The sequence below is a fragment of the Sinohyriopsis cumingii genome, chromosome 15 (genome assembly GCF_028554795.1).
Source record: "Sinohyriopsis cumingii isolate HCF-2022 chromosome 15, ASM2855479v2, whole genome shotgun sequence".
NCBI classification, from domain to species: Eukaryota; Metazoa; Mollusca; class Bivalvia; order Unionida; family Unionidae; genus Sinohyriopsis; species Sinohyriopsis cumingii.
Genome location: NC_142975.1, coordinates 113363403 through 113380608, shown reverse-complemented (window position 1 = coordinate 113380608; position 17206 = coordinate 113363403). Strand labels below are relative to the sequence as shown.

Here is a 17206-nt window from a genome sequence, read left to right as displayed (position 1 = left end):
ATTGGCACAATGGGACTATATATCTAAAGTTCATACCCTGATATTCTATCAAATTGGTACAATGGGACTATACGTCTAAAGTTCTTACCCTGATATTCTATCAAATTGGTACAATGTTACTATATGTCTAAAGTTCATACCTGATATTCTTTCAAATTGGTACAATGGGACTATATGTCTAAAGTTCTTACCTTGATATTCTATCAAATTGGTACAATGTTACTATACGTCTAAAGTTCTTACCCTGATATTCTATCAAATTGGTACAATGTTACTATATGTCTAAAGTTCATACCTGATATTCTTTCAGATTGGTACAATGTTACTATATGTCTAAAGTTCATACCCTGATATTCTATCAGATTGGTTCAATGGGACTATACGTCTAAAGTTCTTACCCTGATATTCTATCAAATTCGTACAGTGTTACTATACGTCTGAAGTTCTTACCCTGATATTCGATCAAATTGGTACAATGTTACTCTATGTCTAAAGTTCATACCTGATATTCTATCAAATCGGTACAATGTTACTATATGTCTAAAGTTCATACTCTGATATTCTATCAGATTGGTACAATGTTACTATATGTGTATTGTTCATACCCTGATATTCTATCAAATTGGTACAATGGGACTATACGTCTAAAATTCTTACCCTGATATTCTATCAAATTGGTACAATGTTACTATACGTCTAAAGTTCTTACCCTGATATTCTATCAAATTGGTACAATGTTACTATATGTCTAAAGTTCATACCTGATATTCTATCAGATTGGTACAATGTTACTATATGTCTAAAGTTCATACCCTGATATTCTATCAAATTGGTACAATGGGACTATACGTCTAAAGTTCATACCCTGATATTCTATTAAATTGGTACAATGTTACTATATGTCTAAAGCTCATACAATTGATATTCTGTCAAACTGGTACAATGTTACTATATGTCTAAAGTTCAGTCTAATATTCTATCAAATTGGTACAATGTTACTATGTCTCAAGTTCATACCCTTGTATTCAAGGAGTTGATATTCACATATATGAACAGAATAATAGTTACATTGACAGGCAGTATGATGTGATCTGTGTGACTCTTTTTTCCTACTTTATTTCTCTTTTTGTTGACAGCTGATGATGTTAAAAAATGTCAGAGCATAATTCCTGTTATTCGCTCCACTACTTCTCCTGGGAAGGATGTGCCACGTGTACAGAACAAATGCTTGATCACATGGGGATTCAACTCCACTAGTTTCACAGCTGAGGCACTGAAACAGAACTCACTTTGGTCTGTCACCATCGAGAAGAATTCGGCCCATCTAGGAGATATAAAAAATGGCTATCTATTTGGAGTTGGTATATCTTTTGATAAACTGAATTTTAAGGATCAAGTTGGACTCAGTAGTACCTCTCATGGTATAATATGTTCAGGGGGAAATCTTCTTTACTGTCACAACAGCAAAATGGAACACCTAATGCCATTGGATAACTTACCCTTGTCAGTTACAATCTATACAGTAATGGACCAATCAGAAGGAGTCATCCTTGCTTACACAATAACCAATTCCTCTTGGGGTGATACTCTTCATGGAAAGAAGATAATAATAGATCAGTCATTAAAAACTATTTTGTATCCTGTATTTACAGTCAGTCAGAGAGTCAAAATGCAGTTTCCTACCTATGTATGAGGAGTTATAAATATTGACATTAATTAACAATATGCTTTAAAATTAATTAATGTAAATCTTGGCTTAAATCATTAGACACCTCAACTGCAAGGACATCTCTGCACTTAGGGGACAATGTCTATGGGTCCCTTTTGTTAATTTGCATACAATTTTTACTCACTATAAAACAATGTGTTTAGTGATTAGAGCAGGTCAGTTGTTTATTGTCTTTGAAATGTTGGGGTCAGCTTATAATTGGATGTAATATTCACAAGTGGTATAACACCAGCTCTCCCTCATTGCATTACAATGGTTGTAATCCATAACTGCTGATTACATTATGTACACAACCATGTTATACCGTAAGAACTAGCTTATTTGTCAAGTCAAACTGCAAACAACAAACATCCTGATCTGCCATAGCACAACGCACCTGCAGATCGGGTTATCTTTTTTAGTTCTACTGATTACTCCAACAAACTGCACAGACCCAGATCTGTTGGCACATTAATGTGATGGCAGATCTGGGTCTGTGTAGTTTGCAGTTTGACAAGACTTATAAGCACATACATATGGTAGAAATGACTACATTATAAACTGAACAACTATATAGTGAGAACTGGCTTATGTATCAAACTGGCAAGGTGAGAATTATAAATTGTTCTGTTAAAAAACTGAATGTATGTGTAAGAGGGAATATGGAGAGGGAGAAAGTTGGGGAGCAAGAAAGATTGCAGCCATAGGTTAATAATAATTTTTGTTTCTGTAAATTATATTTAACTTCATGGAATTTGTGCAATTCATTTTTCAAATACATTTTTAAAAAGGATTTGAATATATAATTCTAAGCTTCAGTAAATGGAGGCCTCAGATTTTGTTAAGTTCTTTCTTGAGTTTGATTGATTAGAAATATGACTATGAACACTTAGAGGCTCTGATGCTGATGTAGGCAACACTGATTTTTTAGAAATTGTCAACTTTAGACGATTCAGTGATGTAGACATAAACAAACTGGTAGATTTCAAGGTTGAGAAATGTCTGCTGTGGTTGATCTCACAATTTCACTGTCTTGATGATGGACTTGTTTTATCAAGTTTTTAAAGCACATACAAAATCTTCTGTGCAAAATAATTATTCAACTATAAAGATCAGGTTTTACTCTTACAGCTTTCTACGGATAATTGATGTGTACCACAAATATAAAATGATTTAAATTGATGTTGAACTTAACATATACCACACAGCAATATATATAACAGGCAGGCCTATGTATGGAGTCAGATAGGTAATAGTCATTCTGGTTGTAGTGCACTGCAATGTATGACTTTCGTATATGTATATCAACTGCCTAATACACAATCATTGACCGTATGAGATAAAGGGTTAACTGTGATTGCTTGAGAGGGAGGTCTGGCCCATGTAGCTGCTGGGGGGTTGGGTTGTAGCTGAAATAATTTTTCACAGAATAAAATAAATCTTTAAAACAGTAATCAATGAGGACCTGAGAGTTCTCTCTAATGATTCATGTTTTTTTAACTTCTCATAAGTAAAGAAAAGGCATATTTCCCCAAATTTTCTAAATATGTTATCTTGCTACACATTGTTATGAACTATCCAATCCAAGAGTATTTGGCATCTCTGATTTATTTTCAATTAAACATGCACTGAAAATCTACATTCACCAAGCTTCATCTGCTATTTCTACTGACTGGTTTACTGAGAGTGGTACCTGAACTATGCTTCTGGAAGTTCCAGCAAGGAAAACATATCACAACCTGGCTGTAGGGCAATAAGGTATCCAAACAAACAATGTGTGATAAAATGAATAATGAGAGCAAGCCTTTATACTTAGTTTTCCCCCTAGTTCAGTAGATTAAAAAAATGAAATAGTAATAAGTAAAATATTAGTGGAGATTTTTCAAATTTAAGGGGTTTTAAAGGGTTGCCAATACGAAGTTAATTAATTTTAATGGGCTTTTACCACCTTTTCTAAGTTCCAAGGTTTTTTTTTAAAGGCCAGACATCAGATTCAGTGGTTTTTAAAAACCTGCACAAACCAGGATTGATAAATCACTTAAGATAACATTGGTTTGATTTTGGTTACATTGTCTATAACCGTACCATCTTGTGTCCAGAATTGCATTATAATAAAGAACATTATAATGAGAGCTGTTCTTTAAAAAAGAGATTCTTTGAGGATCTGGATTCTAATTGCCAGATAAACTATCAGGGTAACCTCATTTAAGTTATAATGTCATGAATTTAGTTTTATCAGCACTGCGGAAGAAGACCTTGCATATGTATATACTGCAAGTACTCACTTATAAAATCAAACAACATGCAATGGCAGATCAGACAGTGTTGTTTTTGTTCTTCTGATTAATCATAACAAAACTGCATTTGCAGGAGCATTAGGCAGCATTAGATCTGGGTCTGTGCTGCTGTGGATTCCACTTATGAGTACATATGGTACATATTCCCAGCCCTGAACATTCTTTCTCATCTTTAAATATTTTAACCCCGTTTCAAACCAGAAGAACACATACCATATATACTTGCTTATGAATCCAATAGCAAACTGTACAGAATCAAATCTGACATAACATGATGAACCAGCAGATCTGGATCTATACAGTCTGTTGGAAGTAATCAGTAGAACAAACAACATAGACCCTGATCTGCTGGTGTAATTTTGTTTGCAGTTGGACTCGGCTTGAGACTGAATATATATGATACTGGTAATTTATGTAGTAATTGTATTATTTATAACGTTTTTTTCTTTCTCCAGTTAAATGTCATCCATTGTGCCGTGAGGTGAAACTAAAATCAAGAATTTTTTTTCAGTATGTTTGAAATACTTTTCCTTCAAAACAAATACTTTTTAATGAGATAGCAATGCTTTCTTGGTTTACCCACTTCTGCATTAATTACATTCTAAACATGGATATAGTTAGCATTGTGGCTTACTGAGTAGTTTCAAGTGCAATAAAAAAAAAGAAATGGCTAACAAACAAGTATAAAAGTAATCAACTGACAAACATAATTGTAGTATAGTTTTATGAAATGAAATCAAAATTAAAGATATCACAGAGATTCTGAAACAAAACTTCATCTCGAGTCCTACCCTCTGTACTTTAAGCCCTAGCCCTCTGCCCATGGAATCTCTTGTCCATCTTCTAATAACTTTGGCTTACCAACACATGATCTTGTTTTAAGGCCTTGCAGAGATAATTGTCATTAGTGGACTGTGAGATGCTCCCACTGTTCATAGCTGTGGTTTATTTTGTATTTTCTTATTTATCCTTAAGTAGATAAAAATTTAATGTGTTTTACTTGTTTTAGAACAAAAACATAATACTGGAAAAAATGTCATAAATAGCCCATCATTTTGTTTTGAAAAAGATTACCCATCAATCATACAAAGTGCTTCTTGGATAAAAGGGTTCACTCTTGCCATGAGAATCAAAAACAAGAGTACTGTAAATAGCATGTTATACACTTTCCATGTGGTGAATAGTATTATTATTCTTTTTACCTAAACCCCTCTTTTATGGGTCAGATACTTTACCATTTCAATTCTAAATCAGAATGTGTCCTCCTTATCTCAAGTGGATGTCATGTACACAATTTGCTCATGGTAAAATAATAATAATAATAATGAGGACTTTGTATAGCGCCTAATCTTTAGAAGCTCTAAGCGCTTTACAACATTAGACAACACCTATAAAATAAAAAACATATAATGATATGATTACAAAAACAAACCCCATGAAATGAGAAAACATTAAAAGTTATTTTGCCGAAACCAGTTTTCTTCATTCAGTCTCGGTCGTCTTAATCTGTAATCTTTTGACCCCAAAATTTATAGATGCCTTTCTTGTCCCAAAAGCAGGTAATTCATAAGTTTGGTCATGGTTTGTGGCAAAAGACTTGAGTTATTTTGTTGGTATCATTTTCATTAATAGAGTCCCTCTGACCTTAATCATTGACATTTTGACCTCAAAATGAATAGTTGCCTCCTTGCCTGAAATGCAAGCAATCCAAAACATTTGGTTGAAGTAGTTGATAAAAAACACCCCAAAATGCTAGATATAGTGCAGAAACTATTTTTCTTCTTAGAATCACCAAAATTTATCTTTGACCTTTTGACCCCAAAATCAATAGGTTTATTATCTAAAATACACACCATTTCCAAAGTTTGTTCATACTTTCAGATTATAAAATTATTGTGTGGAAACAGTTTTACTTCTTTCAGTCCTTGTGAGCTTAACCTTCAACTTTTGAGCCCAAAATCAATCATTTCTTCCATGTCCCCAAATGCAAGCTAATTAAAACATTTGGCAGAAGATGGCAGAGAAATAGTTATTGTGCAGAAATAAAACAGTGGACAGACAGATGGACAACATCATAATGTTATATGTGCCTAGTTATGATGGGTGTATAAAATCTATAAACTAATTGAGTGGCAGTCTTTTTATTTATCCTGCAAATATAGCAGTGATGTTTCGAGACAATTGCTTTTCTGTTTTGTTATATAATAGTATAATATCACAAAAATGATAACATAAATAATTAATAGGTTAACTTGTTTCATCATTTAATTGGTGTTTTATGTATGTTGTGGATAATTCTGTACCACACTGGATTATGTATTACCTTATTGGCATCATGTACAGACCCATATTTCTTGTTATGTAATGAGCTGACAAATTAGATAGCCTTGGTCATCTGACACACCATGGCTTTTATTGCTGTTTAACAGAAAGTCAAACTGGGGACTGGGATAAAAGGAAAAGAAAAAGAACAAGGTATTCCAAAATTGTCAGGTAAGTAACAGTGCAAAGTTGACTGTGGCAGATGTAAAAGAGTGAAACCAAAGCATTCTGGTTTGCACAACTGAGGTTAACAAAATTAAAAATTTATATGAGCCTGGACGAATTTTATTGGATAAATGTAATTATATATTAGTCTTTTGGCATTGTACACATTAAGATGCAAGTTTTGAACGATGTCATTATGTACTCAAGAGATGATATCTCAATTCATTGGTTTGATGTAAGTAGTCTGCAAAGGGGCAGAGTTTTTGATACAATTTGCCCTGACTCATCTATACATTTTATGCACATTTGGTCTGTGCAGGTCAAGACTAACACATCTGGGTCTATATTTTTCTATCCGATTATAGTTTCAAATTAACAGCATAGAGCCTGATATGTTGTTGCCTAATGGGCCAGCAGATCTGGGTCTTTGCTCTTTGCTATTTTGATATGCTAAATATGGTATATGTTTTGATATTACTGCAAGCTTTGGACCTGCCCTGAAAGATGTCTTGTGTCTTTTTTCATTCAACTATTTTTGTAATAGGCAAAAAGTGATTTTCAGTTCTGTGTTGTATTATACAGAATCCTTGTATGAATTCAGATATCATCATCAGCATGATTTTCAGCTCTATGTTGTATCATACAGAATTCTTGTCTTCTGACTTGTGTTTACACCAGCATGATTTTCCGCTCTGTATTGCATCATACAGAATTCTTGTCTGATATCAACATGATTTTCAGCTGCATGTTGTATCGTATCAAGTTCTTGCCTTCTGCCTGATGTTATCATGATTTTAGCTGTCTTGTATCATACAGAATTTCTGTCATCTGACTGATGTCATCATCAGCATAATTTTCAGCTGTGTTTTATTGTAAAAAATATTAAAGTTATCTCTCTAATGTCATGTTATTGTTGTTGTAGGGTTTAATGCCATTTTTCAGCACAAGATAGGCTATATATGGCAGCCAGTATAAATGGTGGAGGAAGAACCCTGGAAAAAACCACTGAACCATGAGAAACTACTGGCAAGCTTTCTCACATACCCACATTGGCTGAAACCAAAACTTGAACCCACACTACAGAGGTGAGATGGCAGTGATCCGTAACGGTGAGCACTTTCGATCACTCTGCCACTCGGGGCCCCTTTCTAATGTCATAAGATATTTAGTCATATTGTCTGGAAAAGATTCACAACAACAACAAAGATGCAAGTAATTGACTATGTGTAAAGACTCCCCTGGACCAAATTCTTTTCTGAGTCTTCCAACCACTTCCAAGCAAGTATAGCAAACCATTACCAAAATAATTATTCTTGACTTGGCCAACATAAATGTACTTTTCTTTAAATACTACAACTGTATTCAATTGATATATGACTGTAAACGTTCTTGTAAATAGCTCAGATCTCTAAGAGACCTTGTAAATCAGTTGAAGAGGTAGGCACTTTAGGGCACTGAAGCTCAGTATAATAATAAATATTTCTTTATTTTAAGTGCCTAGGTGTTCAAGGCGACGAGATTTGACTTTACTTTAATTAGGCTGATGCCCTCAAAGCAACTGCTAAGTTTTTTCAAAATGTAGTGTTAATTTATCTTAAAGTTTCATTCAGTAGATTCAACTATTTAATTGTTTCTTTGTGACTTTCAAAAGTGCTTGAATGTTTAAATGGAATTAAAAAGGTTACATGATGTATATTGTACTATTAGAGTAAAATATGCACCTGTTTGGGCCAACAAATCAATCAGTTTTCTAAAGATCTCATTTTTATACATATTTGTGTGATCAGTATTGTCACTTGTTAAATTAGTCAAATTCACAGTGCACTATTGTTTAGCTGACCTTGACCATAAATGAGTTTTCTTTGTCCAAAAGTTATGGATGGGCATTATTTTGTTGTCATGTTTTTCTTTAGAGTAACTTATCTTTGCAAATACTTGATTGTACAGTTGTAAGATGGAGAATCACTTAAATACAGATGACTATTTTCTGTCATGTAATAATTGTAAGGGACTTTAATTTCATTAGAAACTCTTCATATTTATTTAACAATAAATTTTGTTTGAAATACAAGTATTTTGTAACATATTATTAGTGTCATGACATAAATCTTAAAAACTGATTGCAACTCTTTGGTGTAAGTTATTACATTTGCTTGCTTATAAGCATAGTTCAACTGCAAACAACATAGAACCTGATCTGCCATTGCACAATATGCCTGCAGATGGGGGTCTATTATTTCTTCTATTGATTACTTAGAACAAACTTCATACACCCATATCTGTCAGGGCATTATGCAGTTGCAAATCTGGGTGTCTGCAGTTTGCAGCTAAACTCAAGTGAAAAGTGAGTATATACAGTGTTCAAAAGCATCATCACTGAGTGGTGTAATGTGATAAACAGAACATTAAACCCCTGTTCTTTTGACATCATGAAACTTATTGAATAATACAATATAAAACTCTATACAAGCAGTTTGTAGCATATTTCATATTTTTTAAATTTTATTTAATAACTTTCATATCAAATGAACACTCATAAGTTTGTAATATGTATGTTTCATATCTAATGAACACTCACATAAGATCCTCAGTTTGCAGTGTGAAGGTTTGTACTGAATTGAGAGGGCTGCTTCAGCTCCAGTAAAATATACATGGAACCCAGGAAAGACATGGTAGTCGTCAGCAGATTTGGAATTGTATATCTTGGTTATAACCAACATTGACCAGAGTAACATCGTACATACTTTTTAAAAGCTGCCTTCCCCAGTGTCAAAGGTATTCACCATTTTAAATGGAACAGTATCTACATGTATCATCCTTATCATCTCCCAAGATTAAATTTGTTCAAGGACCCCACCCCACCCCACAATCCAGGGTTTGTTTTGATGCAGGTGCATTTGATCTGTCTGTATATATATTATTTAATCTGTGTGTGTGTATGTGTGTGTGCATATATATATATATATATATATATATATATATATATATATATATATATATATATATATATATATATATATAATGTGTGTTAAGTCACATTGTGTTGCTTCCTTTTATTTTCAGACATCTTTAATCGGTAACAACATAAATACACTGAACAAAAACTAGACATGCATAATACTTTTATTACTATTGATTTCTTATTTTATTAATGTTTCTGAGGTTAATTAGATTTTGAATCTTAGTGTCAATGAAACCTTTATCGAGAAATTATTGCTAATTTCTTGAATGCTGAACTGAAATGCAGAACAGGAGTGGTCAAATTAAAAAACTGCATTTTTTCCAATTTAAACTTGGTGAGCTCATAGTGTAGGCGATCTTAGCTTGATATCCTATGGACACCGAGTACACAGTCTTAGTTATTGATAACAGTGTTATCAGTGGCTATTCTTGAAGGGCAACAGATGTTGCAGTCATTTCACTGTAAAAGGTCCACATATGTCAAAGATTTTGGATCTGATACTTCATACACATTTATGACATAAAAAATAACGTATCAAATTAAGGGCCATCCATTTAGTATGCACGCATGGAGGGAGGTTAACCCAAATGCATATGCTTGCATATGGGGGGGGGGGCTGTCTACTGATAATGGACGTATACATAGGAAATGGTGTGTGTGTGTGTGAGGTGAAACCTCGATAATAGTTTATCTAATACGTAACCTGTTTGGCGTTTGAATTTTAGCAGACACTAGACAAACTTTTTAAAGTTACGCAGTTTATATCTTTGATGCAGCCAGACATTCAACGTCGGTGGACTATGTTTTATTTTACACACTAATATTATTAATCCTTAATCGTTTCTGCATGGATTAAATCTAGGCCATTCTATAGAATTGGGGTGGTGGTGCATCAAGCGTTCATCTGCAGGTGGGGGTGCGTGTAAAAAAGTAAGCATGTGTATAGGGAGGGGTCAAGCTTTAACAGATTTTTGCATATGTACTAAATGGATGGCCCCTTATTGTTTCTTATTTGGCTTATATACAATATATAAGCAATTTACAGCATATAGGTGATGCCCAAATTTCCAAGTAAGACATTTCATACATGTGCAATCTCCTAGGGTAAGTTTTTGTTGATGTTCCCCCCTCCAAACTTGTTTAAATACATGTGCAATTTATTTGTAAATATTTGTATGCAATGTATTCCTTACATTTTTTGTGGTTTACCACCAATTTTTGTTGATTTTGTAATTACCACAAACCAGATTTAAAGACCCAAGGAATAGTGATCCATTTCTCAAACATTCCTCATCCCCAGTTAACAAATTCAAGTTCCAATGAAGAAAAAAAACCCACAGAAATAAATGATTTCAAAGATGATTTTGTTTACATGTTACCTTGTTATTATTTGAAAGGATTGCATTTCAGTATTCAAGTCCAATTGTGCATGGTCTTCATTTTCATAAATATTTATTTCTTACAAAAGTTAATACCTTAATTAGTACTCGCATGTTAAACATTCATTTCTTCCTGATTAACTTGATTTTAAAGAATTATTTTCAAAAGTATTTCTTCAACTACTCTTTTATTCATAAATTTTCAGATTTTGTTTCAAAAGGATATTTTTTGATGCTATGAAATAATTTACTTTTGTAGGTATCAGATTTTTTTGTGGATTTGCAAAATAATATTTTTTGGGTACTGTCAATACTTGACTATAATCCAACTGCAAACTGCATAGACACAGATCTGCCTGTGTCCTATGCAAAATCAGATGTGGGTCTTTGATGTTTGCAGTTTGTCTCAACAACCAAAGAGTAAGTGCTTGAATTATTGCATTGGTGTATGTGTCTTATTGACTTCACAAATTGATCATTGTTCATTGGATTACCAGCACCAAGTCTGCAAAAACTGTACCTAGCGAACTTGCAGTAACTGCATTAAGTCTGAAGAACTTTTACATTTTCTGCTGTAAAATAAGTTTAAATATTTCTACAAATACGAGGTAATGGGCTGTACAAATCCTATAGCATCCTTAACATAAGCTTATACCAGTATCTTTTCAGGTTTTTTTATTATTGAAAACTATTATTTCAGTCTGGAAATAAATTCAACAGACTTTCAGTTTTAGTATTTTCCAATATAACAAGCCCTTAAACAAGACTATAATATGAATCAATCCATTCTGCAAAATGATTTGGGTGTACAAAGATTTTCCATGGATTTAGAGTCAAAAATGGTGGTCAGTTTGGGACATAACTTTTGACTGCTGGACTTCGTTTCAGTATGTGGCACAAAAAATCAGTATGAAATTTTTCAGTGATATAGAATATTTGTAGCTTGCAATCACATTCAGATATTGACATGTTCTGTATGTAAGTTGGGTTTTAATTGCAAACAATATAGGCCCTTGTATACTGTCATGTAACATGTTGGCAGATCTGGGTCTATGCCTGTTCTATTGATTACTCCTAACTGTATAGACCAGATCTGCTGGTGCATTATGTTATAATGTGCTGGCAGATCAGGGTCTTTGTTCTTTGTTCAACTGATTACTCCCTACTGCTTAGACCCAGATGTGCCACTGCATTAGGTAACATGATGTCTGGATCTATGCAGTTTGCAGTTAGACCTGACTTACAAATGTGTATATGATGACATACCTGGTGCAATTTATTTAAGGTTAGTTTATGTTCCTGAAACATACAATAAAAACAATATCATTTGAATTTGACTTCACTGGTTGTGATATTATTTGCTTAATTTTGTTTAGGATCAAAGTAATGTCATGCCCAAAGAAAATACTGTCTATATTGTTTGCATTTGGTCTTGACTTATAAGTGAGTATATATGGTAGTATGATGGGATATTATTATGGATATACTGTAGACTTTCTTGACTGTTGTATTGGGATTATAAACCAGTTCTAAGGGTGGAGTAGATGCTTAAGTATATACAGATGATGGACCCAATCTCTATGATACATTTACACGATAATAATGCCTTTGAGGCAGTGCATAACATACATGAAAGAAATACAAAAGAACATTCTTTACTGTGCTATCATTGTCCATATAGCATCAGAAGCCATCATTATTGTCTTCCTACAAAAGCCTGATTTTACCTTTAAGTAAGCTTGGAGTGACGGCCAATATGACCAGTATCAGCGGTACAGTTGATGCATCAGTAAATACCTTGATCAGCCATTACAGCTAAATAAAAATGTATGGGGTCCACTTTTCTAATACCTTCTCATTCTCATATACAATACAGTTGACCTGCTGAGTGTGTGATTTGGATTTTTAATGTAACTTTAAAAAAATTCAGTCATATCACTATGATGTCTGCAGTGTGGATGTTGATAGTGATGTCTAGCACTGGGGCAGCACGCGACAGACATGAAGCATTCTGTCCCAGCCAGTCACATTATCCTGACACCAGGCCAACCAGTCCTAATGTTAACCTCTTAATGCTGAGCGCGTAGCAAGGCAGCTATTACCATTTTTATAAGTCTTTGGTATGACTTGGCTGGGTTCGAACCTGCTACCTCCTACATCCAAGGCAGATGCTCTAACCACTGTGACCTGTGGAGAGTAACCTGTCATGATATACAACCTATATTAAGGCCATGGGTGGCCGAGTGGTCTACAGTCATCATCTTTACCAATGACTGCTATGTCACCTCTGTCTGCAAGAGTTAGTCTTCAGTTCAGCTAATGTGGGTATGTGAGAAAACTTGCCCATAAGTTCCTGTGGTTTTGACCCAGGTTTTCGTGGGTTCTTTCTCCACCAATTACACTGGCTACTATGTATAGCATATCATGTGCTGAAAAATGACATTAAACTCACAACCAAATAGAAGTTTCTAATGTTAATGGGGAGCCTGCTCACTCCCCTTTTCTGAATGCTGTAAGAGTCCATTTTTTATGAAGGAGTGGATGCAAGGCCTGTAGAAATATAGAAGGTAAATACGTTCTCATCTGCATCCAATGTATGAAATGTCTAATTCTATTTAAAAAAGATTGATAAAAGAGGGAAAAATATGCTGTTACGTCTTAAGGAAATTTAAGCAATTATCAGACGTTTATGGAACACTATGAACTACATCACTCATGTTTTGTACTTGCCAGTGCAAATATGTATGCAACGTTGGTGTTGCAGTTTCATTAGGACTGAAACACACAGGTGACAATGTTAGGGACTGTTTGGTGTCAGTTGAATTAGAAATGATAAATCATGAATGGAATGTGCGTTTGTTAAATCCTTGATGCCAAATGTAAGAACTTAATCAAAACCAGTAAAAGGTGAAATATAGGTCACACTGAGCTCATTTCTTAAAGGATATGGTACTGACAGAAATGCACATTATCAATCTTGTGATTCTAGAATGAACAGTGCCAGAAAACAAACATATTGTTTTTTTGTGTTTTAATCCAACTTATGCTAAAATTATGGGCCATACTGCCCTAATTTTGCAATGAACATGCCATCTTCATCAAGATGCATCCTCTCACCAAGTTTCAGGAGTCTAGAGAGGGTAGTATGCACACAGCATGGAAGAAAGCAATGTGATCACAAATTACATGCAAAAACTGAACCTAAGCCCATGAGGTATGGAAAAATAATGGTGACCTTGTGAGTATGGGACTAACAGATAAGCACATAATCCTAAAATGTATCAATTCTAGCATGAGCAGTTCTTGAGAAATGAACTCTTCATGCAGAGTATAACAATATTCAGTGAAGCGTGAAATATGGGTCAAAGTGACCAACTGTACCAACCTAGACAGATACATCCCCACACAAAGTGCCATGATTTAAGATATACAAGGAGCTGACAATGCATGACCTGAATGCAAGACTTTACATACTCAGGTAAAATTTGAAATGTTTAAAGTGTGGAACTGATGCCTTAATGATTGTAGCCAGAACAGCACTTGAATGAACTTCAAATACAAAATTTAACCAACATCAGTGAAGCTTGATGTATGGGTAAAAAAAAATTAATGATGGTGTAGTACTTCTTGAGTTGTGTCCCCTTGCCAAGTTTCATGATTACAGGTGTGACAGTATACAAAAAACCTGTGATCATGAGGGATGTACAATGCTAGCCCTTTATTCCTCTCCCCATGGGGGTAGGCATATATATATATATATATATACATATACATACACACACACACACATATATATATATACATACATACACATACACACACATCAACTGCACGAGGCATTGTCTCGTTATCTATCTTTCATCCTATTTTCGGCCGCTCGCTAGTAATTAATATATTTACAAAAACTGACATTTGTATGTGGATGGTAAGTAAACTTCCTCTTCTTTTTACTCAGAATTAAATCCTTCAGAAAACTCATGTTTTCTGTAATAATCCATGTCATCAGAAAACCTGTGTCTCTATCGTCCGTTGACCCTTTGTTAATTTTCAGAAGCATACATGGAAGGCAGCATCACGCTGCTACCACAAATGTAAAAAAAAAAATACATCTTACTTATTGGTTTATTCAGTAGGATGGAGGGACAGTAACTAGAATAGTCTAAACGATGGCCAATTCCTTTTTAAAAATGTACCCAGATAAAATAGTTTGCTGAAATTTCAAAGGAAACAGATTACCTTTGAAGCATTGACTGTTTTGAAAACGTACTCAGCAAATGGTAAAAATACCAGTCTCAATCATGCAATACAATTATTTGATGTTGCCGCCACAATAAGAAATGGACATTCGTTTGGTTCTCCAAAGCTGTCCTTTAGCGGTGACTTCAATAGCGCATGCACCCTTCATCAATGAAAGCCGACTACAATCTTTCAACAACAGCAAAGAACTTTTCTTCAAAGGAAGTCAGCACCAAACTTAAATAAAAGCGATGGAATCTGATGGATTTTTGCATTTTCCAACATGACTGGAACAAGTTAACTGTGCTGTGAATGTTTCCTTTTTGTAGGGAAAAAGTTTATGCTTATGAACGCTACCAACGGTGGCTTAAAATGCAAACTAACTTTTACCGACTTGGAACGCATTTTAAAGTAAATGTGTTTCGTCATTCGTTACGTAATTGTGTTATGTTTTTCCACTGAATTCAGACCAATATGACCTGTTACAAAATTAATGAATATTTTAAAGCTGTGTGTGTGCATATTTTCGATGGAATCACTTGTATTGTGGATTCAATGTATATGATGAGGTTCGCAGGTAAGTAAATGGTGTTGATACTCCTGTCATGCTATACATTAGACATTTATATATAAACAGGATTCACGTATATGTACCAATTCATGGTTCTCTAAATAAAGTAAACTATTATATTATGTTTTCTCTGTTTTCACTACAGGTGTATTTCTCATTTAATATGTATCAATTTAAGATGGTAACTGTGCTGACAAAGCACGTATTTTACCATCCGCATTTATTACCCCACCCCCACAATTTTTTTTTTTTTTTGGGGGGGGGGTACATTTTCTTCAGCTAAGTGACTTGGTTGCATATAACACGGTTCGGTATATAATGTGGTTGGGTTTTATGGCTCCAAACTACCCTGTTATAGCGGGGTTACACTATATATATATACATATATATATATATATATACACACACACACACACATAGATATACATATGCAGATATATACATATATAGAACTTTACGACGGCTGGCTAAAAAGGTGAAAATTATGACAAAGACTAGCTCATTATTTTAAATGTAACTCATTACATTACAAAAAAGCATCATGATGCTCAACCAAACTACCATAGGCATTTTATAGACATTTTAAAGGCAGATTTCTCTGAACTAAAGAATTAACCTGGCAAGTGCCAAGGATAGACTTACCTGACAATAGAAGTTATCAGTTCAGGTCCATTTTCAGCAAGAACCCATTTCAGTTTACACCCATTATAATGCCATGCATAATTATGCTACCCTAATTGCCAACAAATGGACCAGGATTTCTCCATATTTCATTCCAACTCCATATTGCAATTTTCAGGTAATACCTGCCAGTTTTGAACTTGGACAAACTGCAGTTGTCTGCACTAAGTGCTCATTATTGCATCATCCTTTTATTCTGCCAGGCATGAAAGTCTACAGTATCTATATGTTCATGATTTAACTTGGACACCCCTTCTAGCACAAATCTCCTTATAATACCAGTTTTCTCTAAAGACAAATTTTATAAGCAATAGCTATATCAGTTGTGATGTAAGCATAAACAATTGTTTAGTAGAGTAACAGTAACTGGATTTCAAAATTAGCAACGAAATTTTTCATATTCACAGTAAGATTGGCTGCAGTGGCTTACATGCCAGAAAAGGATGTGGGATAAGATGAGTCCAGGTCTGCTACCATGTACATCTTTTAGGTAAAGCAAGTTACTCCAACTACCTCTGAACTAAATAACCTATTCGGTTGTTGTGCTGTAAAAAAAAACAAAAACATAATGGTGGAACAAATAATTGTGACCCCCATCCATTCTTGCCTGTTAAGGAAACATAGTAATAAGAGTTTCAAGATGACAATGTCCAATGTTCATATACAATTAACATCATTTGTAATAATACTAAATATTGATTTACCATTAAAAATGGGGAGCTGCAAGAGCTCAGAAGGAATAGCATCAGAGCCATAATCAAAGGGATTCGGGTTTGATACCTGCCCAGGTCAGCCTAAGTTGACTCCCATGTGTGCCCTAAAGAATGCATCTAACTGGTATGCCCTCTGCATCATACAGCCAATATCTTAAAAATGTTGTTTAAA

The 17206-nt window shown here is 34.3% G+C and overlaps 1 protein-coding gene across 1 annotated transcript in view; it reads left to right on the top strand.

Moving 5' to 3' along the window:
• Positions 1–8563, top strand: part of LOC149782512 (E3 ubiquitin-protein ligase MID2-like) — a 72276-nt gene extending 63713 nt beyond the window's left edge. The window contains exon 8 of the mRNA XM_089933939.1: positions 1137–8563. Coding sequence (XP_089790065.1) covers positions 1137–1693 — 557 coding nt within the window. The 3' untranslated portion in view covers positions 1694–8563. The remainder of the gene's footprint in view (positions 1–1136) is intronic.
• Positions 8564–17206: the final 8643 nt, after the last annotated feature.